The sequence below is a fragment of the Schistocerca serialis genome, chromosome 2, assembly GCF_023864345.2.
Source record: "Schistocerca serialis cubense isolate TAMUIC-IGC-003099 chromosome 2, iqSchSeri2.2, whole genome shotgun sequence".
NCBI classification, from domain to species: Eukaryota; Metazoa; Arthropoda; class Insecta; order Orthoptera; family Acrididae; genus Schistocerca; species Schistocerca serialis.
In genome coordinates, this window is record NC_064639.1 from 764584605 (window position 1) to 764611763 (window position 27159).

General features: G+C 40.2%; 1 protein-coding gene across 4 annotated transcripts; it reads left to right on the top strand.

The window, feature by feature from the left end:
• The first annotated feature begins 65 nt into the window (after positions 1-65).
• LOC126457984 (DNA polymerase subunit gamma-2, mitochondrial) lies at positions 66-27159 on the top strand. 4 transcript variants are annotated; one of them, XM_050094746.1, is made up of 7 exons: positions 66-121; positions 24127-24531; positions 25037-25284; positions 25376-25540; positions 25625-25811; positions 26439-26662; positions 26745-27159. In XM_050094746.1, the coding sequence occupies exons 2-7, from the start codon at positions 24321-24323 to the stop codon at positions 26802-26804; spliced, it is 1095 nt and encodes a 364-aa protein (XP_049950703.1). In that variant the 5' UTR covers positions 66-121; positions 24127-24320; the 3' UTR covers positions 26805-27159. The 4 variants fall into 4 exon arrangements, with proteins under 4 accessions (XP_049950703.1, XP_049950704.1, XP_049950706.1 ...); XM_050094747.1 differs by having other exon boundaries at positions 88-164; XM_050094748.1 differs by lacking the exon at positions 66-121 and adding an exon at positions 200-305.

The window sequence follows — 27159 nt, forward strand, 5'->3', positions numbered from 1 at the left end:
AAAAATGTCGAGCGCGCAGCTTTCGCAATAGAAACTTTGGCAGTTGTAGTATTATTACCTATGACTATGTTTTTAGTGCACCATTTATTTGCCGAAGGCCAATAGTTTAACGAGTTAGTTGGTTAGTGATTATATTTTAGTACGGAGGGGTTTGAAAGGAGCAGGTAGTCTTCTACTACCATGTTCGGCGTACTCTCTTTTTTAAAGCAGTTTTTTTCATGCCTTAGAATGAATGTATAGTTGTGTACTGTGTAGGAAGCATACTCATCTTTTGTCTCTTATATCCGTTCGTGTGAGAGCAGTGGGTAATGGTTAACTAATTTTATTTTTCAAAGAATAGTTAACTTTGTCTACAACCAGAGGTTTGAGTACAGTACACTACCACTGTCAATTCAGGTTTACAATGAATACTGCTAGTTCTTTAGCCAACAGGAAATTTCAGGTTAGATGCGGGGTGTTCTTAATTTTGACTTCCGAGGGATTCCCAGATTCTTGCATTATGTTAGATGTTAGTTTGTTAAATGTTTCTGCACCAAAGTACCTAAGAGTATAAATTGAAGAGTCTTTTTTTCTGAATTTGCTTCGAGTGTAGTCTTGCATAGAGGTGAATTGTGGATGAGAAGCGATCAGTGCAAGAAGAGAAGCTTCTTTTGAATTGGGGTGATATAGAAGTATACTGAAGATGGGATTCGTTGATGGGGCACTTCTTGAGATATTAAGGAATACTCAGTTTGGTAACTGGAGGGGGTGCGAAGGGTAAAAACTGTAGTGCGACACCTAGGCAAGAATACACCAAGCAAGTTCAAACGGATGTAGCTGCAGTCGTTACGTATAGATGAAGAGGCTTTTCCAGGATAGACTGATGTGGACAGATACATCAGATCAGTCTTTGGACTGAAGATTGCAACAGACTACTACATAACATCATATCAAATCCAGAAAAGAGAGCGAAGCCCACACAAAATTATATTTGTGTCTCCCATTCATTTAAAGTCATGCGTGATATATTTGCTTTGTAATTGTATGTCAAACCCCCCCCCCCCCCCAAATTACAACACACTCATGCCCGTAGGTGTCTGAAAGGGGGTGGCAACAGTTGATCACTTACTTCCTCCAGGAGCCAGGGTTCCACGCTTTTAAATTGTTACATACTCCTTGTTTATCTATATCAGTGATTGTCTAAGATTCTATTAACCACAGCTTTAGAATTGCTAAGTGTGATGGGGAAATGCTGTTACTTTAGCAATCATTATATAACTTAGCATTTTATGTCTGTAAGGTTGTGCATGAGAAATGGTGCTGTTTCCTTGTCGCAGCATCAGTTTTGGTGCTGTGTTGTCGTGAAGGCAGTTGCGAACCTTTAAATTATGGTGTTGGAAAAATTCCACAATCTTTCCCGTGTCACTTAATTATACAGTCTTTTCCAAGTTGCAGCAAGGGATTGGTAAGAGATCTTGATGCTAAGTACTGTAGCAAATTATCGCTGTAACATACCTTGGCATTACCTGTCCGTTATTCCTCCAAGGACACTCTCCCTCTTCCTGCAGTAAAACGTAAATTTGTGAGTTTTGCCCATCCACAGATATGTGCAATGATGCTTTGATGAAACAGTATTCAGTTTTACACAGTAAAGCAAATTTAGTAGACTCCAGAACATGGTCATTTTATATTGTAGATGTGCTCAAGTGTGCTTCATGTGTAGATCCAAATGAAAAAGTCAGAAAGAGGAAAATGTTTTCTAGTCTAAGAAAGGAAGACAATAGTGAAATTTCAAGATCAAAAAAATGTTCGTTCTCGGAGTTTGTACCTTCTAAAAATTCTGCAGAGTGAAACATAGTGGAATAAGCAGTCATAAAAGTTAAGACTACTGCAACCCATTTGGCAAGGTTACACAGTAATGTGACAAATTGGGAGACAAGAATGTCTCAATTCAGTCGAAGAATGTTAAATCAGGTCTGTCGGTGTGTTTTTAGGGTGGTTTTCCACTTTCATCTGGTTGAATGCCGGGTCTGGATCAAGTTTTACACAAATAATCCCAAAATAAAGCTTTCAAAACACATTTTGTTTAACTTTGAATTATGCAGGTCACAATTTAAAAAATTAAAGGTATGAAAATAATGCAGTAAACCCAGAATATGATACAAAGACAAGTTTTCTAAGCAGATGCTGTATAATGCAATTCATATAAGCCATTTTTTGAATTTTATTCCTTGTTTCTCCACTTTGAAGACTGTTAATCAGTGTCATTTTTTGCTGGTTGTTTTTTTTTTTGGGCTGATATCTAGGAAACATATTTTTATGAAGTTGTGACTTCTTTTCTTGTTTCCAGATTTTAGTATTTTATGTGAGCCTAACATAATTGGTATATGAATAGAAATATATTTTGTGCATATGTTTTGGTTCTATTTCCTAACTTGCTGGACACTCGTGATTTAATCATATGGTGATGTAGTTGCAGATTAATCAAAACAAGTGGTGTACATAATTGTGTTAATTATATAACAAGTTGCATTTTTCATGTATGCTACTAGTATAATCAATGTAATTTACCTTCAGAAATATATTGAGAATAATCTTGATCATGTGCAGCACCACAGCTGACACTAATGTTAGTGATTAACAGAAACTCTCTCTTCTGTATTATCACACATTTATTCATAAACTGTGTGCAGAGTGCATACTTCTATCAGGTGGTTGACAGATAGTTTATAATCAGTGTTTTTGGAACTGGTCTTTGACATTACATATGATAACCAGATCATTCGCGTCATGACTTAAACACAGTTTGGCAACCTGATGAAGTTACACATGAAAGCAGTTGTAACACAGTAGACGTATAACATTACAGATGAATTGGTTTTCATTAATCATTTTACTGAGTATATTACTATAATTGCTGTTTAGGACGTACGTTTAGTGTCCTTCTCGTGCACAAATCTTTACTTTTTTAAAGTAAAATAAGGAAAAGGAAGCTGCCCACCATTAGCCAACTGATATGTGGTATGTGTTCACTAGCTTTTGAGCTCTGGCTCTTTTTTTTTTAGTTGGTAGAACAGACATCCACACAGTCACCAAAACGCACACAACCCCATCCTCAGTGATATTTTATTATCGAGTGGGGCTTATCGATTATTGAGAGTAGATGCTTAGGCTGATATATGTGTGGAGGGTTCAGAGAAGGGCACGCAAGACACGGGCGGTGTAGTGCGGTAATGTGAGGAGGAGCAGGAGAGACACACAGAAGTCCCAATACTGTTTATAGGCATCACCTCTAGCCCAAAACATAAGTTGAACCATAGTGGACTTGTAAAGGACCTGCTCACCTTTACTCGTTCTCCGTAGTTGAAACATTTCTTTGCCGTGCAGCTCACTGACAACAGCCAAACAAAACTCCACATGGAACATTGTTTTAGAACAGTTTTAACCTCCCTCCAACTATGATAATCTTTCCCTCCCACACAATCATCCCCTGGTTGTCCTTCAAGAATTCCTCACTTCTAACCTGGCCTCATCTTATTTTCCCAAATCCCACCTTAGTGAGTCAAACATCACTTCTATGGAATACTCAGTTATCTGTAACATGAAAACGATCCAGACCATCAAATCCCATCATACCTCCCGTGAACAAAGGCTCAACTACTCTGGTCATGAACTGCAGTGATTATGTGGCTTGGATCTTCACCAACTTACTGCACCTACTGCACATAAATCTTAGGGCTATGATTCCATCCCAGAAGCCGAACATGACTTCCAGCAGCTTCTCAAGGCCATAGGTCCATCCCAAAACTTGACACCTGAATCTGTCTCCTTCCTCACACCAGCAACTCCCGCGGTCCTACCCCTTACATACTCCACGAACCCAATCCCACATGTCTCCCTAATAGTTGTGTCATTGTTGATGGTTACTGCCTTTGTTGACCAACACCTCCAAACTGTTGTTTGTAACCTCCCATCCTGCATCCAGGACACCATTCACTTCCTTCACCACCTTCCCACAGTTCTTGTCCCATTACCACAGACTTTGTGTTGGTCACTGTGAATGTGATGTCCTTGTATACCAACATACCATGTGTATTCCTCGGCATCCTCCTGATACCAAACCCATCACCTTTTTTGTAATTCTAGCTAACCACATCGCGTCCCAAATTTATTTCAAATCTATAGGCCTAAACTTCAGATTCATTTATGATATGGGCTCAAGGCAAGGATAACCTTTGTTCCTTTTTCCACAACCTTGAAACCTACTCCAAAATCAGCTTCACCTGAATCTTCTCAACATAATGAGCCATCTTCGTACATGTTGATTTCCAGCTCTCATTTGGTTCCATAAACACGTCTGTTCTTATGAAGTGCACCAACCACCAGCAGTACCTTTCCCTTTGACATCTGTCCCCATTCCATGTAAAAAAGTCTTTTACTAATAGCCTTGCCAGCCATGAATGCTGCATATAGCACTGGATAGCAGGAGTTATCGAAATTTACTGATAACTTACCAGACTCTTTGTTGACAGGCAATATACTATCCAGCTGATCCATAAACAGATCTTCCATGTCATCTCCTCCAACACCAGTAATTTGTTAACCAGCCTCTGAACGGCACTCATCTATTCTCTCAGTATCAGGGCCTCGGAAAATTCAGCCACATCCTTCGCTAGTATTTCAACTACCTCTCATCATGCACTCATCTTCCAAAGTAGTGATTTGCTGCACACACAACCTATAGAATATCCTTATTCCTATTCCAGTCCTGCCATCAATCTTGCACCACCTGTGTCATTGCCTTGTGGATGACCCAGGTAAAGACTTGTCCCATACAGTGACCCACCACCTCGTGCCACATTCCTGTTGCAGGCATTTCCTATCCTATAAAAGGTAGGGTCAGATGTAAAATCAGCCATGTTATATATCATTTATGCTGCAGTTACTGTGCAGTAGTCTATGTGGGCATGACAGATAACCAACTGTCTTCTTCCAGTAATTTTCGGGCTTGCAGCCAGATCCCATCATTTCCACGCATGCGAATCGTACTGGCGGTTTATGGCGCATGCGGTAGGTGGTGACATGCGCGAGACAGCCAAGTTGTGTGGGCTGCCCGAAGTGGTGAAGTAAGAACAAACTAATCGCTTAGTATTGACTGAGCATATCTATTACGTTGTGACCGCATCATTTTAATAATAGGATTCCAATTTTTATCAAGCTGAAAGTTGTTGTCACGATTCATTAAATTATCAGCAAGACGTATTTCCATGGATTGGATCCATTAAAGACGATTTACAATTGAGGAAGCCTGGTGTTTATAAAATTCCCTGTGAGTGTAGCTCTGCATATATAGGTCAGATGACACAAACAGTCCACGAACACTGTGTAGAACACGAAAGACACACCCATCTGTGGCAGGAGCTGCTCCTGACCAACCTATGGATCAGGATCTTCTGCCTTCGACTGCATGCCATTCCATGCTGTCGGTCGCAAGCTCTGAGCAGTCGTTGAGTTGACAGCACCCTTGGTCAGGTTCCTCCATTTTCTGTTCACCCTATGTCCATTATCCACTGGAATATCCGCGGCATTCGCGCCAATCGGGAGGAATTGTCGATCCTCTTACGATCCTACTCGCCGGTCATCTTCTGTCTTCAGGAAACAAAGCTGCGTCCCCATGACCGCTTTGTTCTCCCTCATTTTCAGTCCGTCCGATATGACCTCCCCTCTGTTGAAGGCACTCCAGCCCATGGAGGACTCATGATTCTGCTCCATGATACTCTCCATTATCACCCAATCCCCTTAAACACTTCCTTCCAAGCTGTCGCCGTCCGTCTTTCCCTTTCTGGATACACGTTCTCTCTTTGTACGGTATACATTCCATCGTCTACACCAATGGCACGAGCTGATCTCCTTCATCTTCTTGATCAGCTTCCACCCCCCTATTTGCTGGTTGGGGACTTCAATGCCCACCACCCGCTTTGGGGATCTCCACATCCTTGTCCACGTGGCTCACTATTGCTAGACGTCTTCCACCAAGCGGATCTAGTCTGCCTCAACACTGGGGTCCCCACATTTTTGTCTGCCTCCACGGCAAATTTATCTCATTTGGACCTTGCGGTCGGTACTGTTCCGCTAGCTCGGCGCTTCGAATGGTTCGCCCTTGATGATACACACTCGAGTGACCACTTTCCATGTGTTCTTCGACTGCAGCCTCAACTGCCATATATGCGCTCGCGTCGCTGGAAGTTTGCCCAAGCCGATTGGACACTTTTTTCGTCTCTAGCGACATTCGATGACCGTCGCTTTCCCAGCGTCGACGATGAGGTCACACATTTTACCGACGTTATTCTCACAGCTGCGGAACGTTCAATACCACGCACCTCCGAATTGCCCCGGCGCCCTCCAGTTCCTTGGTGGAACGAGGCATGCCGTGACGCAATACGTGAGCGGCGACGTGCTCTTCGCATTTTCCGTCACCATCCAACTTTGGCCAACTGTATCCGATATAAGCAGCTCCGTGCGCGATGCCGTCGCGTCATCCGCGATAGCAAGAAGGCAAGCTGGAAATACTTTATTAGCTCATTTAACACCTTCACTCCCTCCTCGGAAGTTTGGAGTCGGCTTCGACGGTTCTCAGGCGCGCCTAGTTTCTCCCCGGTCTCTGGGCTCACTGTCGCGCATGATACCTTAGTGGACCCCGTCGCAATTTCTAACTCATTGGGTCAGCACTTTGCTGAGATTTCGAGCTCTTCAAATTACCCGCCAGCGTTTCTCCCGAAGAAACGTGCAGCGGAAGTGCGACATCTTGCTTTCTCCTCTCACAATCGCGAAAGCTACAATACTGTTTTCTCCATGCGCGAACTCCAACATGCACTCTCTTCTTCTCGCTCCTCCGCCCCAGGACCGGATGGTATCCATGTTCAAATGTTGCTGCATTTATCAACCCATAGCCTGCGTTACCTCCTTCGCCTTTATAATCGAATTTGGACCGACAGTACCTTTCCCAGGCGATGGCGGGAAGCTATTGTCGTTCCCGTTCCGAAACCTGGAAAGGACAAACATCTTCCCTCTAGCTATCGCCCCATTTCTCTCACGAGTAGTGTCTGTAAGGTTTTGGAGCGTATGGTGAATTACCGTTTAGCTTGGTGGCTGGAGTCCCGCAGTCTTTTAACACCAGCCCAATGCGGATTCCGAAAGCATCGTTCTGCCGTTGACCATCTTGTTGCTCTCTCCACTTATATCATGAACAATTTTCTCCGGAAACGCCAAACGGTAGCAATATTTTTTGATCTGGAGAGAGCATACGATACCTGTTGGAGGACAGGCATTCTCCGCACACTGTTCTCTTGGGGCTTTCGAGGCCGGCTGCCCCTTTTTCTTCGCGAATTTATGGCAGAGCGCACATTTAGGGTGCGGGTGAACACTACTCTCTCCCGTACTTTCTCCCAAGAAAACGGGGTACCCCAGGGCTCCGTGCTGAGTGTTGTACTGTTTGCCATCGCCATTAATCCAATTATGGATTGTCTCCTTCCTGATGTCTCGGGCTCCCTCTTTGTGGACGATTTTGCGATCTACTACAGCTCTCACCGGACCAGCCTTCTTGAAAGACGTCTTCAAGGATGTCTCGATCGCCTCCACTCGTGGAGCATCGAAACCGGCTTCCGTTTCTCACCCAGTAAGACCGTTTGTGTAAATTTTTGGCGACGTAAGGAGTTTCTTCCGCCCTCCTTACATCTAGGTCCTGTCAACCTTCCGTTTTCCGACGTCGCTAAATTCTTGGGTCTTATGTTTGACAGAAAACTGTGCTGGTCCTCCCACGTTTCCTATCTTTCGGCTCGCTGTCTGCGTTCGCTTAACGCCCTCCGTGTCCTGAATGGTACCTCTTGGGGAGCGGACCGAGTGGTCCTTCTCCGCCTCTATCGCGCCTTAGTGCGCTCGAAATTGGATTATGGAAGCATAGTCTACTCCTCTGCTCGGCCGTCTATTCTTCGGCGTCTCGACTCTATCCACCACCGTGGATTACGTTTAGTATCTGGAGCTTTTTACACCAGCCCTGTGGAAAGCCTTTATGCTGAGACTGCTGAACCTCCGCTGTCCAATCGGCGGGCAGTCCTTCTGAGTCGTTATGCTAGCCATCTGTCTTCCATGCCTGCTAATCCAGCGCATGACCTTTTTTTCGACGCCTCCTTTGATGTCGGGTATGCAGGCCGCTCCTCCTCCCTACTACCCCCGGGAGTCCGCTTCCGTCAACTGCTCCATTCTCTTTCCTTCCGCTTTCCTAAAACCTTCTTGACAACTTGGGGTACAGCACCGCCTTGGCTCCGTCCCCGTATCAACTTGCTCAGAGACCTATGTCAATTTCCCAAGGATGGTACCCCTACACTTGTTTACCGTCGGGCATTTGCTGCTCTATGTGCACAAATGACGGAAGCCACATTTATTTACACCGATGGCTCGAAAACATCGTTAGGTGTAGGGAGTGCCTATATTGTTGGCGACACCCCAAATAACTTTCGGCTTCCCGACCAGTGTTCGGTTTATACTGCGGAGCTTTACGCTGTTCTCCAGGCTGTCCACTACATCCGCCGCCATCAGCGGATACAGTACGTAATCTGCTCAGATTCTCTCAGCTCTCTCCTAAGTCTCCAAGCTCTTTACCCTGTGCACCCTCTGATCCACCGGATTCAGGACTGTCTGCGCTTGCTCCACCTGGGGGGCGTCTCAGTGGCGTTCCTCTGGCTCCCGGGACACGCTGGTATCTGTGGAAATGAGGCGGCCGATATAGCGGCCAAGGCTGCAGTCTCTCTTCCTCGGCCAGCTATTCAGTCTCTTCCGTTTACCGATCTACGGAGCGTTTTATGTCGCCAAGCTGCTCATTTATGGCATGCGCATTGGTCAACACTTCCCCACAATAAATTGCGGGAAGTGAAAGCCCTTCCTTGCGCTTGGACCTCTTCCTCCCGAACGCGTCGTCGGGAGGAGGTAATTTTAGCTCGACTCCGGATAGGGCACTGTCTTTTTAGTCATCGACATCTTTTAAGCGGTGATCCTCCCCCACTCTGTCCCCACTGCTCTCAGCTGTGGACGGTCAGACACCTTTTAATTGAATGCCCCTATTTTAATCCGTTACGCTCCCGTCTACAGCTATCGCCTGATCTATCGTCGATTTTAGCAGATGACACGCGCTCAGCTGACCGCGTTCTACAGTTTATTAGTGACAGTGAAATGACGTCAGTCATATGAAGCTTTTTTTTGGGGGACAACCAACCCCTTTCTATAGTGGATTTTTAAGCATTCCTTCTGCCTTTAGTTACTCAAATTTTATGATTTTGTTCCCATTGCTGCTGATTTTAAATTTTGTTTTTTTCCTGTTTTCTATGTCACGGGCTGGGCGCTAATGACCATAGAAGTTTTGCGCCCTAAAACCACAAACAAAAAAAAAAAAAAAAAAAAAAAAAACACCCATCTGTGGCAACCTTTAAAATCAGCAGTGGCAGAACATTGCATTTCCATGGGACATTCAATTGAATACAACAACACCAAAATTTTAGCACCAGTTTCCAGCCTCTGGGACTCTGTAATTAAAGAATCCATGGAAATAATGTCTTGCTGATAGTTTAATGAATTGTGACAACGGCTTTCAGCTTGATAAAAATTGGAATCCTGTTATTAAAATGATGCTGTCACAATGTAATCGACATGCTCAGTTGATACTTTGCGATTAGTTTGTTCTTACTTCACCACTGAGGGCAGCACATACAACTTGGCTGCCTCACGCACGTCACCTCCTAACGCATGTACCGTAAACCGCCAGTACTGTTCGCATGCATGGAATTCGTTATGAATACCATGACTGCATCAGGTCTCTTCAGTACTTCATCAACTCATGTGAGGATGGCCGGATGTCTCTGGGCTGAAATATCGTGGCAGAATGTTGGTGGTATCCGGATGCAGATCTGAAAATTACTGGAAGAAGAAATATGCTGGGAAAATTTCAGAAGTCACAACTGTCTTCTTGCATGAATGGTCACCATGAAATGGTGGCCAATTGCAAACTTAGTGTGATGCAGTTGCCAAATAGACAGCACACCACAACACAAATGGCTTTCACTGCTTCACTAAATGTGCCTTTTGGATACTTCCTTCCAGGACAAGATGCTCCGAATACAGGTGGGAATTATCTCTCCAGCATATCCTGTGTTCTCACAATTCCCCTTCCCTAAACCTCGGCTAACCCTTCTCCCTCATCTCCCTATTCCATATCTCTTATATCCTCTATCCTCTCAGAACTCCTTCTGTCATGCTGTCTAGTGAGTCGTCTGTCTTTCCCACTGCTGTCTCGCACTACCCAACTATGTCCTCCTTGCCTCGTGCGTCCTTCCCTACTCTCCCCTCCCATCCATCAGCCCAGGCAACTGATCTCAGTAATCAGTGGTGCTGAGTCTGATACTGTGCGTTTGGATACCTGTGTGGTTCTGTGTACTTTTACTAGAATAAGAGCCAGAGCTCAAAAGGTAGTGAATACTGTTTTCTGTTATGTGGGCCTATGTGCCTCGCATCACTCTCCCATATATCAGTGGTTGCCGTTCCCTTATTTTTTATATTGTTCCATTCAGGAATTTCACTACCGTTACACAATAAAGAAATGTTTCAAAAAAATGGCAGTATTATAATACTGTCTCCTCTTGTATAAATTTCTTCAGATCCCGATGCTCTTACATATAATCATAATAACAGGTTCAGGAATCTGCTGCTAGAGGTAAATTCTTCAGGATACAGAAAATGTATTGACCTCTATGGGGGCTGTACTACTACTACTACTACTACTACTACTAGCAGTGCACAGTACCTGTTCACAGAACCAGCGAAGCTGTACCACTATGTTAGCTTCCATTGTTGATGACGAAAAGCTCACGGGTTTCCAACTGGTTTGCAGTCTTAAAGATACCACAGCATTTCTGCAGGTGTGATACTCATCATCTTCTGGTAAAGGGTCGAGATATTATAAATGTCCCAGTATTTATAACAGTGGTGCACCTCCACAAACTGTCCGTGGCTCCAGCTGCCTCAGGCTAGGTGGAGGTGGCACATCACTAATAAATAATCTACATCTGTACTCTGCAATCCACCATGAAGTGAATGGTAGAGGATACGTCCCATTGCACCAGTTATTAGAATTTCTTCCCATTCCTTTCACATATGGAGTGTGGTAAGAATGATTGTTTAAATGCCTCTATGCGTGCTGTAATTATTCTAATATTGTCCTCACGATCCCTGCGTGATTGATAAGTAGGTGGTTGCAGTATATTCGTAAAGTCATCATTTAAAGCCAGTTCTTGAAACTTAGCTAGTTAGACTAAACTATCCCGAGAAAGACTACTATCTTCAGAAGTCTGCCAGGTCAGTTTCTTCAGCATTTCTGTGACACCCACTAGTCGGACAAGCCTGTGACCATTTGTACTGGCCTTCTCCGTATATTTTTCAATATCCCCTTTTAGTCATATTTGTACTGGTCCCACACACTTGAGCAATATTATTCTAGAATGGGTGGTATGAGTGATTTGTAAGCAATCTCCTTTGTAGACTGATTGCTCTTCCCCAGTATTCTATAAATAAACTGAAGTCTGCTATGTGCTTTACTCACAATTGAGCCTATGTGATCATTTCATTTAATATCCCTGCAGTGTTACACCCTGTTGTTTGTATGACTGGACCGATTCCAGCTGTGAATCATTGATATTACAGTCATAGGTTACTACATTTTTTTTTTTTTTTCTTTTGTGAAGTGTACAGTCTACATCTACATGAATTCTTTGCAAATAATATTAAAGTGCCTGGCAAGGGGTTTCACTGAACCACTTTCACTATTCTCTATTATTCCAATCTCATATTGCATGTGGGAAGAACGAACACCTATATCTTTCCATACGAGCTCAGATTTCCCTTATTTTATCGTGGTGATCATTTCTCCCTGTGTAGGTCGGTGTCAACAAAATATTTTCGCATTCGGAGGAGAAAGTCGCTTATTGGAATTTCGTGAGAAGATTCCATCACAATGAAAAACGCCTTTCTTTTAATGGATGTCCAGCCCAAATCCTGTATCATTTATGTGACACTCTCTCCAATATTTTGTGATAATACAAAACGTGCTGCCCTTCTTTGAACTTTTTCTATGTACTCTGTCAGTCATATCTGGTGAGGATCCCACAGCACGCAGCAGTATTCTAAAAGAGGACGGACAAGTGTAGTGTAGGCAGTCTCCTTAGTAGATCTGTTACATTTTCTGTGTGTCCTGCCAATAAAACGCAGTCTTTGGTTAGCCTTCCCTACGACATTTTCTATGTGTTCCTTCCAATTTAAGTTGTTTGTAATTGTAATACCTAGGTATTTAGTTGAATTTACGGCTTTTAGATTAGACTGGATTACTCCTACTACCTTTCTTGAATATTGGTGTGACCTGTGCAACTTTACAGTCTTTGGGTACAGATCTTTCGTCGAGCGAATGGTTGTATATGATTGTTAAGTATGGAGCTAATGCATCAGCGTACTCCGACAGGAACCATAACTGGTATACAGTCTGGAGCAGAAAACTTGCTTTTATTAAGTAATTTATGTTGCTTCACTACTCCGGGGATATTTACTTCTACATTACTCATATTGACAGCTGTTCTCGATTCGAATTCTGGAATATTTACTTTGTCATCTTTTGTGTAGGCGTTTCTGAACATTTAGAGCAAGTTGCCAATCTCTGCACTGCGTGAAATCTTATCAAGATCTGACTGAATATTTATGCAGCTTCTCTCAGGTAGGACTTAATTTTAGATAAGTACATCATCTGCAAAAGCCTGATTTTACTATTAATATTGTCTGAAAGGTGAACAGCAAATGTCCCAAAACGCTTCCCTGGGACACATCCAAAGTTACTTCTGCATTTGATGGTAACTCCCCATCCGAGATAATGTGCTGTGGCCTCCCTGCCAGAAAGTTCTCAATCCAGTCACAAATTTCATTGATATCCTACGTGAATGTACTTTTGACAATAAGGTTAGGTGTGGTATTCAGTCAAATGCTTTTCAGTAATAAAGAAATACTGCATCTACCTGGTTGCCTTGATCCAGAGCTTTCAGTATGTCGTGAGATAGTGGAGTAAGGTTTCACACCATCAATGTATTTGGAACCCATGCTGCTTGGCGTAGAGAGATATCTCAGAGCCCAGAATATGTTCTAAGATTCTACAAAAAATCGGTGCCAAGGATATTGGATGGTAGTTTTGTGGATTACTTCTACCACCCTTCTTGTAAACAGGTGTTACCTGTGCTTTCTTCCAACTACAGGGAATGGTTTTTGTTCTAGAGATGTATGGATTATAGTTAGAAGAGAGGCTAACTTGGCCGCAAATTCAATGTAGAATCTGATAGGGACTCCATTGGGCTCTGGAACTGTATTCAGTTTTAATGATTTCACTTGTTTCTCAACACCACTGATACTAATACTTATTTCACTCATCTTTTCAGTAGTATGAGGATTAAATTGGGGGATTATCCTGAGTTTTCCTTTGTAAATTAACATTTGAAAATGGAGTTAAGTATTTAAGCTTTTGCTTTCCTACCCTCAATTTCAGTTTCTGAAAGTTAGTTTCTTATTGAGATATCAGACTACTGATTTTTTATTTAATGTACTAAATGTATATATCTTTGTGCTTGTTTTAGTTGTCCTTACTTTGGTAATCATTGTTGCCACAATTGAGTCATGGTCATTGATACCAGTTTCTATGTGGACATCCTCAAATAAGTCAGTATTTGCTGCCATTAGATCTAATGTATTTCCATCATGAGCGGGTTTCAAAGTATCTGTTCTAGGTAGTTCCCAAGAGAAGGCATTTAATGCTGTTTCAAAGGATGTCTTATTTTCTCAATTGATCATTGAATGATTAAAGTCTTCACCGATGATTACAATATGGTTGGGGGAACTTACTTGTAAGTGAACTGAGATTTTCTCTAAAGTTTTCAATTACATCAGGAGATGAGTTGGGTGTGTGATAGAATGATGCAGTTATCATTTTATGCCTATTCCAGATACTGAGTCTAGCCCAAACAATCTCCCATGCAGCTTCAGTTTCTGGCTCAGTGGATTTGAGTTTGTCTACTGCAACAAATACACCACTTCCATTTCTCATTACCCTATCCTTCTGATATACACATAAAATTTCCCTCACAATCTCACAGCTATCAATGTCAAGTTTCACGCAGCATTCTGTACCTAGTATTATGTAAGCTTCACTGTTTTTCAGCAGTTCAAACTCTGTAAATATTGGAACACATACTATCTCAACACTTAAAGCTTCCATTTGGCTGTATATGCCTAAATCCCAGAACTTTTAATGAGTACTATATTATGAGAAAGTCTGCATTCACGTATCTGGGGGGGGGGGGGGGGGCGGAATATGCAGGTAAGAATATTAAAGTACAGGGTGATTATAGTTAAAGTTAAACTTTCAATCTGCTGTAGAAGTAACACCATTGGTCAGAATGACGTCAAATTGCAACGGAATATTATCGGAGGAGGGGGAAAACATATGGCGTAATAAAAATAAATAGTTACAAAATGTAGCAATAGATGGCACTGTAAGCATCATAGTTTAATAGTGGTTGACTACAAATGACAAATGAATCATACAACAATGCCTACCGTGTACGTTTGATGTTAAACAAACTGTACTACTCAGTGTGCATGGGTGTACAGGTGTGATACTGTTGGTTGCGTAAGTCCATCCACCACGGCAAGGTCATATCACATCGGATGGGAAAAATCGGTTTTTAACAGTCCTAAGGCCAAAAAGCGTATAAAAAGCATCACTTACATTGGTTTTTAATTGTCCTGAGGCCAATAACCATATAAAAAGCATCAGTCAGAATCAAATCAGATTATTAATCTCCATGTGACAGGTGCAGAACATGTTCAATATGCTGTCCACTGTTTTCTGCAACTAGTTGAAATCGAGAAACAGCATGTTTCACAACTAATTGAAGTGTTTTCAGGGTCACATTCAAAATGTATTGCGCAGTGCATGCCTTCAATGCAGCTAAGTTTGCAATCGGAACGTTGAACACGACATCTTTCAGATAGCCCCACAGCTAGAAGTCACATGGATTAAGATCAGGTGATTGGGACGATCAGGCTGTGGGGAAATGGGGGCTGATAATTCTAGCATTTCTGAAATGGCACTTCAGCCAGCTGCTTAACTGGATTTGCAATGAGTTGCGCAGTCTTGCGTAAAAATGATCCCTTCCACACATCCACGCTATTGGAGAGCTGGAATGATGTGGTAGCACAAAAGACACTTGTAGCACTTACAGTGGTGGTACAGGTAACAGGACTGGAAGCACCTCTCTCTTCAAATTAATATGGCCCTATGATAAATGATGCCGTAAACCCGCACCATAGGATTTTATGCACTGTGCTCATGGCTATGTCCAATGTTCGGGCAGTTCTCCATGCACTATATGTTTGCACACCACCACTCATCTCCTCCTGCATTGCTGTGGCCGCTGCTTCCACTGACATCGAATTAGTTCGTTTCCTCCCTCTACCAGATTGCATAACAAAAGAACCTTTCTTTTTGAATTTCCAAATCGTTTTCTCCAGACGCATGGTAGTCATCAGACCAACGCCTTTTTTCAAAACCTTTAGAGTCCGGAACTGCTGCAGAGCGGCATGTTCAGTCATCATTCATGTAATACAGCTTTACAAGCAGAGTGCAATCCTGCATTGAGAGGGTCATGGTAAACGTTGCAGATGCAAAAGAAGGAAATGCTGTGTACCTGGCATGTTTATACCAACTTCAGTGGATCATGCGCACGACAGGTGTTTTCATTTACATATTCTGACACATACAGCACCATCTGTTGATCAATTTCACACTAATTTTTTTTTTCTTCAGCTGTATGTTTTCCCCCTTGTCTGATAATATTCCGTTACAATTTGACATCATTGTGATCAGTGGTGTTATTTCTACAGCATTTTGAAAGTTTAATTATAATCACCTTTTACGCTAGGAAGAGACGTTTAAATTTCAGAGTTTGGTGTCCCATTTGTAATTTATCTGAGCTTAGAAAAATGGACACTACTTAAATATCTTAAATATTAGTGGTGGTCTGTGCCTAAGAAAACCAGATAGATGCAAATTTCTACTCGATTCTGCGTCCACATGAGTATAATTCCTGGTCATGACTTCATTGTTTTTGTCCCCACACTCTTCTGCAGACGTACCTCCTATATTTAATGTACACTTGACATCATTCTCTCTGTGTTCCTCTTACTAGTGTCAATATCCATTCAGTGCATGCCTCTTATCTGCACTTTTATTAAAACTGTAAAACTGTCATATGTATTTGATCATATGTATTTGAACACACTAATATCCAAAACTACTCTACGAATTTTCATGGGGTTTTCTCTGGTAAATAAAGTCTAGCTCGAGGCAACATATAGATTTTATTTCAACAAAATAAGATCACAGTAAATAAGATACTGTAATTAAGTTTTATTTAAAGCCATCCTGTTTGCGTGGTTGAACACGCTAACCCCCAAAACTGTTAGGCAAATTTTCATGGGACTTCCACAGGTAACTTGAATGCAGTTTGGAGCAACATATAGGCTTTATTTCATCAAAATTGGGACAGGGAAAGAAATATACTGTAATTTAAAGTTTTATAAATATGATAGTGTGTTTGTCTGTTAAATTTTCATGACTAAACTGCTGAATGGATTTTGATGAAATTTGAAAAGGCTGTTTACTCTCCAACATTTGAACTTTATCATATTTGTGAAAATGCTTTTATTGATTGATTCATCCTGCATAATACAATTCAACATAATGAATACAATGTTTATAAAATTCTCAGTATTTTTAATGCGTACTTCCGTACTATAACACGTGAAAAAGTTTTCATGACTAAATCAATTTTGATCAAATTTGGTACCAAGACAGCTTAATAAATTAATAGTCAACACTTTAAAGTGTGAAGTAGTGGATGAACATTGATCACTTTTAAAAAATTATTAAATTTGTTGTACCGTGTATACATTGTAAAATTTGTACACTTCAGCAACATGATACCTAGATGTCTGCTCCTGCCCTCACCTGGCTGCATGCAGTGCTCGGCAGCAACACAGTATGCGTGCCACATCGTCATGCTTTGGGGCAGTTGTGGAGGCACAGGAGGCGGAGGGGGGGGGGGGGGTGGAGTTAGTGGTAGCACATCACAAGCTGTGCTTATGCAAATAGCAGACATGTGGGGATAGAAGATGTTGTTGCAGGTACAATAGCTTTCTTATTCTCCTTTACTTACTGTACTGAAATGCGAGTGCAGTTGGTAACAGGTGGTGTTTTAATAAATGTACTTTTTCTTTGACTTGATGGTTACACAGTTAGTTGACATACTGCAAATAGATTTGACCAGTCCATGTCTCCTATAATTTGCTGGGTGAGTTAGTTGTCAGATGAATAGAGAACAAAGAGAACCCATTTGTAATAGAATTATGCTTAGTATAACATTGTTATGCTAAAGCTAATAATAGAGTTGATGACTACTTTTGTTACATACTTGTGTGGCCTCAGCCGCCAGAGATGCGCGCTGTGCACGTTCAATCTCTGACGAAGGCCTTGTTGGCCGAAAGCTCACTTTTGACAGTCTTTTTGTTGTGCCTATCTGTGACTCAGTACCTTCGCTTTATGGTGAGCAGCAACTATCCTTTTCATAACACTGTTACATTCCAACCTGGATTGTTGAATTTTGTTATACACTTCTGTTTATTTGTTTAATCTTACTTGGGCCATGTAAAACTTTGCTGCATTTGGCAGTGACCTACAATTTTTTCTAAGCCCAAAAATTCCTCCAGTAGTGGAGTCCTTCATCCAGAGGGCACTGCATCTTGGCTATTGTTCATCTCACATCAGTTCATCCCACTGGTGGGTGATATCTTTTTGTAACCATTTTTGTGCTTGATTTCTACTGTTTGGATATGTCATTTGTGGGTGTCTTGTAGTAAAAGTCAAATATATTTTTGGTTAAATCAAACAACGGAGACTCCATGTAGGAACATCAACAATGTAGGAAAAGACAGATTGCTACTTACCATAAAGAGGACACGTTAAGTTGCAGACATACACAATGAAACATTTACATAAAGCTTTTGGTCCTAGCCTTCGTCAGTAAAACACACACACACACACACACACACACACACACACACACACACACACACACACACATCATTCATACATGCAAGCAACCTGCACACATGACTACCGGCCGCATTAGTTAACCTGTTCTGCCCATTATTTTGTGGTAACCATGAAATGAAGCTCATATTTTGCATATCGTTCCTGAAATTTACTGTAAACTTCTGTGTGGTTGTTTTGTTGTTATAACAACTGTTGACTTGTAATTGTCTTCCAGAATTATTCTAATGATTTTGCACTCTTGCCTCTCCCTCTTTCTGAGGAATCCTGTACCACCTCTGAGATATTATGTTTCAGGTGGTTTCAGAACTATTATATGATGTATTTGAAAAGCATGATGTTTGGTTTTCTTTCGTAAGACTGCATAATCATTCTGCAAATGCTTTCTTATTCAGGTCATTTTTCATTGTGGGCTCTCCTATATGCTTGAGTGTTTCTACTTTCTGATGTATCAGTATTTTGACTGAAGTTTTGGTGGGGCACCTTTGATGTTGATTACTTCCTGAAGAAGATATCTAAGTTGGTTTGTTTGGCGATTTCCTTTAGCAGGTTGATTTGGATCCTTTCAGTGATGCTGTCAGTTAAATCTTCCTTGATTATTTTACATTTGGATCCTATTTTCAGTGTACCTTATTAGTTTTCTTGTTAGTACTATCCTCCAGATTCAGATGTCAATTTTGTGAATGGGCTCGATAAAACCAAATGAGACAGATAATCTCTTTGGATTTTGCGTTCACCATGGTGTCTAGGTGTTGCAAATCAACCCTGAATTGGTTAAGGATATCTAACAAAAGCTCACTGTTTGAGTAATAAAATTCCTTAGGTTCAGAAAGATTGACATGGTTTTCATGATTCTAATGATTATTTCAGAGTTTTAGTTTAATTAAAATTTCCTAAAGTTTATTCAGCATTCCATTTGATGCTTGACTTTGGCTTCTTATTGCCCCAGGATAGCAAATAATATAGTGTTGATCACTGTTAGAAGGAAATACCTTTGTTATTGCTGACATTCTTTATTTAAATTATTTTATCTATGTTTTTTTTCTTGTACCCACACCTTCCTCTCATGATATTTTCTACCATTTGTGTTGTGTGTGGGGTTTTTTTTAAGCTGTTACTTTCACTTGTCAATTACTGCCTACGCTTTATCTTTCCTGACCCAGGACTTTTTGTTATATCATTGTCAGGAATATTTATATCTCCTTGTGCAAAAGCTCTGTGGCGACTCAGTTAACATAAAGATTTTCTGTCTTTATAGTCATACAGTGTACTACATTATTTGTCACTAAGCAGATGAAACCAGTGTGGAGGTTGCAGTAGCCTTCCTTTTGGTCTACTAATGCAGAAACTCCATTTACAGCATGGTGTGACCCTATATACAGAAGTATGACGAAAGGAGAAATGCTAAACGACATATTTACAACAAAGATGTACACTTCTACACAGATAAACACAATATCAAATTTGCAATGGGTTCATAGCCCCAAGTCCAGGTTTGAAATACAGTCAGAAGCTTCTGCAGACAACTTGTGAAGGTCTCCCATTGTCCCTCTGAATGCTCTGAGGGAACATTCAGATGTTATGTGATATAATGTTTGCTGCTCTTCGCCACAGTTACATCCAGGGCAGAACTTTTTCACGTGAAAAAGTTTTCATGACTAAATCAATTTTGATCAAATTTGGTACCAAGACAGCTTAATAAATTAATAGTCAACACTTTAAAGTGTGAAGTAGTGGATGAACATTGATCACTTTTAAAAAATTCTATGTTGGCATCTGTTTGGAAAATTAAGATCAGTTAGCTTTTTTAAAGTTCCGTCTTGGCTTTGGGCAGGAGTGTATGATGGGTATGAACAGTCCTTTCTGGGGAATTATTGCACAGTGCTGATTGTGGGGAACTCTGGTTAGGGCTCTGTGGTGCACGTCATTGGGCATTTTTGGAGTGTGTGTGATAAAGGACTTTGGCTCACATCTGCAGGTATTACCTCTCTTACCATGCATGTGTCCCCTGTGTGGTGCTATATGAGCAACAACTATTAAGATGAGACCAAAGGGACTTAAACAACATTTCCGTCAGAGTCCATGGAGGAAAGATAACCAAAGAGGTCCTTTGTAGGATATTCATATTCTTAAGGTTGGACTTTCAGTATGAATTTATCAACTGAACATAGAAGGCATAAGCAGAGGAGAAGAAGAAAAAAAAAGACTGTTTATCCAGAACACTGAAAGAACACTGAATTTCTCATTTCTACATCTATACTCTGCAAACCACTGTGAAGTGCATGGCAGTGGGTACGTCCCATTGTATCAATTGTATCAGTTATTAGACTTTCTTCCTCTTATGCGTGCAGTAATTATTCTAATTTTACCTTCCTGATCCCTATGTGAGTGATATGTAAGGGGTTTGTAGTATGTCCCTAGAGTAATCATATAAAACCCGTTCTTCAAACTTTGTTAATATACTTTCTCGGGATAGTTTACATCTGTCATAGAGTGTCTGCCAGTTCAGTTCCCTCAGGATATGTGACACTCTCTCACGGATGAAACAAACCTGTGACCCTGCCCTTCTCTGTATATGTTCAGTATCCCCTGTTAGTCCTGTCTGATATGGGCCCTGCGCATTTGAGCCATATTTTAGAAGTGGTTGCACAAGTGATTCATAAGCAATGTCTTTTGTAGACTGACTGCACTTCCCCGGTATTCTACCAATAAACAAAAGTCTACCATATGCTCTATCCAAGGCTAATTCTATGTGATAAATCCATTAAACGTGTTGATTCATTAATTGATTCATTCCTTTATTATGTGCTGCAAATCCTGCCAAGGTAGGGAACCTTCAGGGTACATGTAACAAGTCAAGGTATACCTATAGATAAGTCAAAGACATCATAGAAACAAACTGCATAGGTATCAGCAATAAACTGTCACTACTACTTACTGCATTTTGTGCTTATCAAAATTTAACTGAGTAAGTTATTAAACCTCAACCCGTCATCATGTCTTTCTCGTAACGTGAGGCATCGCGTGGGGTCATGCGGGACCCCAAAAGGATAAACAGCACCTTATTGCTGTTATGACGTATGTTTTGGATATTATTTTATAGGATTTAGTTGTGCAATAGTACTATAATGAAATAAAGAAGTAATTAACTTACAGTTATTTATTTATGTTGTGTGCACATAGTCTCTTTGGAACAAGTTTATCATGATATTTCTTTCTTTATGCAAACTAAGCAATTTCTTTAAATCTTATAATTATTTGTGTTCAACACAGACATAAAACTAATTAAAAATACGAAGGTACATGAACTGATAAAAAAATGTATAAACTTTCAAACACCTAAGTGGGCCTAGTTTTAGTTTCGAACACATATGGTGCACACTGGTTTGGCACGAGCTGGGCATATATTACCCTTGCAAAAATGACAAATAGATGTGAATTTTCTATCTGCTCATCTTGGACAATGAATGAAACGCTTTCTCGTTGGTACAAAATCATTATCATCAGGTGGTACATCCATGAATCACATTGTACACTGTTTCAACTCATGAGGGAAAGTCATTATAGTTGCTCGTAAATGCAGTTGAGGGCGACAGTTCAAATGCCAATGTTTCCAAGAAAACTTTGTTACATTTTGTGTGACTGATTGACTGCTGTGTCCAGTATTATGTGAGCATTCAGCTTACCAACGTCCATAAAAGTAAAGAGCAGCTGCAGTGCCCATCAGTGGCAAACTCACACAACAGAGTAGCTGTGGATAAGTTGGTTCACTACATCAATTCCCCCTTCTGTTTTATTGAGGGGGGAGGGGAGGGGGGAACCTTAACAATTTCAGGAAGTTTTTTGTGGACACTATCATCTATGACACCAGTGTGATGCATTGTGAAAGAAATATTACTGTTTCGTTCTTTGGGCAATAAGACAGCAAAGTGATTGTTGGTTGATAACCAAAAATTGCTGGGCATTGTTGCATACCTTTCTGCTTGAATTCGCTTGGAATTTTTGGTTTATTTTTTCGAAGTGTACCCACCACTGTCAATCTGTGATCCCTCAGTAGTTCTTCTGCCAAAGGAATGCTTGTGAACCACTTGTCCAGTGTCACATTTCATCCATTACCTGATATGGGAGCAATTAGCCACTTGACAAGTGCGTTGGTCGAAGTGTCTTGATAAAAAGGTCCTTCCGGCTGTTTACCAAAATAATCTCTAATTTTCTGGTGTAAAATGTAACAGCATCTACTAAAGGTTTGCTGGGCATGTATTGATGAAATCGACAGGATCCTCTGAAATTCTGTAGCATCTCATCCACTGTAACGTACTCATTGTTTCTATAATGTTTCTTGTAATCATTGACAAAGACGTATAATCACCTGATCGGTGCCAACTTGTCTTGTTAGATTTCGCTCTCAACGTGTGTGAATGTCATCAAATCTAAGAGCTCTAAGTAAAAACTGAAATTGCTGTTTAGATATAACAACACAACTGAAATCAAGGTCAGTTCCATTAGTAATCCAAATGTCATCAATCGAAGTATGTGACTACTTATGTACATGATGCCAAACAAAGCTTTAAACTCAGTCAAATTTGTAAGCCCGCGTTCTCGTTGTCTGTCATAATTTATCCACATTGATGTTATTTTTATATTTGTGCAGTCTACTATGTACTGCAACATTTCTAAGTCAATAAACAATAATCAAGATTCTAAAGAGTTACTAACCTCACATGCTGCGCCTTGGTGACTTGGTTGTTCTGTGACAATATTATGAAGTCATCTTCTAGCAGCCTGTTGGTAAGGAGTGTAGGTTCCGTCTTTTTTTGACAGAATACAAATAATGTGACGATAAATTCGATAATGAAACGTCATCTTCATCACTATATGAAGATTCTGGTGATTGAAAATGGTCTTGAGAACTGTTATCTTTGCGGTCTTGCTTTGACTCTGTGCCGTGACCACTAACTTCCACCGGAAAATTGACATTCTCTTCTTCATCTTCTTCAACACCAATAATTTCGTCATTTTCCTCTTCCAGCCATCTCAGAATTCATTCACGCTATCATTCATCCATGTTTATTTTATTTGAACTGCTCTTCAACAGAATGAATCATTGCTGTAAATACTGTAACAAAAGAAACTTAAAGTCACAAAACAAATAAAGAAACCTGTAGAACTTCACTTACGCTAGTCATCGTGTGGGGTCCCTAGAGCCTCGTGCAGAAACACATGCCAGTACCTAATGGCACACGTGTGAAGAGTGATTGTTGCCAGCACGGTTGTTAAGTATTGTTCCTTTTAGGAAGCTACCAAGAGTAACAGACTGCTGGAAAACTTTTAAAAGTATGTAATTGACATTTATGTAGAAGCTAGGCTTCTGAAGACCCCACGTGACAGGTCAATGGTTAAGGAGGCTGCTGCTGTTTTTTGTTTTTGCACCCACTCTTGTTTGCATATTTTATACTGGAATTTTTTGTTCATGGTTTTCCAAAATCTAATAGTGGTATGACTTTATTTCAGTCTGTCATTATTTAAAAAATGAAAATACTGACACAACTGATTGTAAAGGAATATGTCTTTGGGAGCGTTGCAAGATTCCTGTCTTCTAAAGTGCCACAGAAACCAGTGTACTCAGTAACAGAAAAGCACTCACTCCCACCAGAAACAAAAATTGACCAAAATACCATAGAACTTCTTGAAAGATTGTCACTAGTAGATTTTGCAAATGAGAGAGGGATTGAACAACTTGAGGAAGCTATAAGATTTGCAGATCAGATTCGATTGGTTGATACCACAGATGTGGACCCTCTCATAACGGTTCTTGACATGTAAGCATTATTTTTGTTTGCTGAAGCAGTAGTGATAAGCTGTGACAATTAATTTCATTGTGGTATTCTTTTTCTCATCTCTAGGAGTTTATATCTTCGAGATGACAAAGTTACAGAAGGAAACTTGCGGAAGGATGTGATGGCAAATGCTTCTGTAACAGAGGAAGAATATTTTGTTGCTCCTACAGGAAACATTCCGTTTACACCAAGAGACAAGAAATCTGAAGAATGATTGAGTCTATCAGAATAGAATTAGTTTGTGCAAAAAATTGTTAAAGATGCAGAAAATATTGCAGATATGTGAAAGACATTCACTGGCAAAACCAATTTTCTCTGAGAACTCTTTGTACTGTATGAAATTTGGGCCAGTTGGTGAACTGTTGAAAAAGTTTTTATGCCATGAATGGTTACATGCCAATGTGATTAGTTCTGAAATAGGTGTCTTCCCTCATTATGTGAGCAGAAGTGATGCTGGACATACTATTCATGGTGAGCTTAATCGTAGTAATGTACATTCAGAATGTAACATTTTGATTAAAATGGTAGTTATTTCTGCAGTGCAATCCCATATATTATTAAAAGGTGATTCTTTTCCAAAATTGTTCATTTGGTAGTTTATTGTTCATGGGCGATGCACCACTGAATGAGTAAATGAACATAGTTATCAATTCTGATAAGTAATAGTTCTGTCACCTTGGTGGTGGTGGTGGTGGTGGTGGTGGTGGTGGTAAACAATTGCACTGTCATTTACATTCAGGAGAAAACTACTATTTCCCATCTGTGAAGGTAAACTTTATGCCAGGAAATTGTAGTTTATTCTCATTACAGTTTGAAAGAATTTTGATCCAATGCAAACAAAGTTTCAGAAGCACTGTGAGTGAGTCCTTATTGCTAATTTTTTTAGGAAAACTATTAGTATTGCTACACTTTTATGCAGTGCATCAGGTAGTAATGTTTATCTCTAATTTCTTCATTTTTCTTTTTTCTCCACCAGACTTGAAAGAAGCATATGAATATGTGAGAAATTTAAATAGTGGACAGTTGCCATTTGGAGTAGTAGTTGAGACACCAAATCTCTGTGCAGATAAATATTGCGAGAAAGAGCAGCATATACTTGATGAAAGTCTATACTTCTACCCTAAGAAATGCACATTCTTGAAAACATTTATGTTTGTGGCACCCTCAAAGGCAACACATTTTTATTATCAGTGGCAAAGACATAGAAAAATGTGGTGGAGAAAGGTAATGATGCTAATTGATAGTATTTAAAAACATTTTCAGATTTATGCACAATAGAATGTAGATAATTTATGAGAAAAATCCTTGTGACTAGTTTTCAGCCTGCCCAAGTCGTTTTGTCCTGTCTGATGTACAAAACAATGAGAAAAGCCAGTCAGTGCACATTCAAGCCAATTTCCCATGGGGCTCACAAAATGTGGAAACACTAAGTTACTGGACAACAGCAGATCAAGACTTGGCTATCAGAACTGTGTTTGAAGTATGTAGAAGTTGTAGCACCATTTCTTGTCTATGATGGACTCTCTCTGTTTATTTTAAGACATTTGCCATATGCTCCGAACAGGCAAAAGATGGACGGAAGAAAGTTACACCTCACATTGTTGAAAGCACTTTGTCTGTAGAACGTGCTGTATTTACATTCCTTTGTGATGGATATGATGAAACAGCATTTGCTGGATTACCAAGGGAAGTAATGAGATTCCACAGAAAGCTAGCACCTTTCAAATTGAGCTTTTCTGCATCTGCATCCTGTAAGTAGTTCTTGTACAGCAGACTGTGAACAGCTGTCACAGTACTGATTGACACTTAATTATTCTGAAAAATATCATAATGCCCAAACTTTTTTCATTGTTTATTAATTCCATGTGGTGATTATAATTAAGTAAAGCAGGCATAAACTTGAAGTTTGATTTGTGGTAACACACATCTCGACTAGACATGGTCCTTCTGGAGATGGAATGTCGTTGCCTTTGTTTGAATTGTGAATCAGCTCACACACATTGTTGTATGGTGACTTAAAGTTTAGTACTGAACCAGAAAAAACAAACACACACACACACACACACAATTTTTATAAATGATAAGTCAGACAACAATTACCAGTTTATAAAGCACCTTCTGAAAGACTAAATGCAAAACTATAACAGTAGTTATCCTTATTGACCCCTTTAATAGCACTAGTGACCTGATCTTTTTCACATTGATTGTGACACTCCTTTTCTTTATGCTGATACAGTCTTTGTGCTCGAAGTATCACACAGTATTAAACAGCCTGTCACCATTTACAGTAAGTTTTAAAAATTATGCTGTAGAGTCATACAGAATACCAGTGTGTGTAGACTTCGATATTCAGCTGTTGTGTGCATTATATGTTTCAGCTTCATCTGCAGGTGAAGAACTAAATCAGCTTGCAGTTTACTTAACAAAGCAAACACGTGATAGTGGAATTTCCACATTGTTGTTACCAGATTTGGTTAAGAAGTCTCTTGAATCACAATTTGTACGCAATGATGAACTTGGCATTCCATACACTGCTGTACTTAATGACACGTCACTGAAGAATGGCATTATAACTCTCAGAAATCGTGACACTACTCTGAAAGTAAGTTGCTATATTGCACTTTATAACTGTGTCTTCCTTAATTTCTACCTCATAATACAAAATTTTGATACTTTGCCAACAGGAACAGGTCCACATAAGCAAACTGAGAGAGTACATGGAGAAAATTTTAAAGAACTATTAACCAGATGTCTGCTGACTTTGCTTTGGATGCTTTCTATTTCTATAGGAAATATGGAATAGCCTATACTCATATACACTGTAACTGACAGCTTGTGGCAATAATATGAGTAGTATTTCATTTGTTGTGTGAAGACTGCCAGTAAGCCATTCTCGTGTCATTCAGTGAGTTCGTCTTTGTTCACTGTTGCATGGTGCAAAAATGCAGCAGACGGAAAACTAGAAGCTAAGTTACATTGTTTATTATTTACTCCATAAGTCTTAAATATATACACATGCAACATTCAGTGTAAATACATTAAATTTTCCCATTATCTTATTACTGTAAATATGTAATCGTAAATAAAGACTGAAAGTTA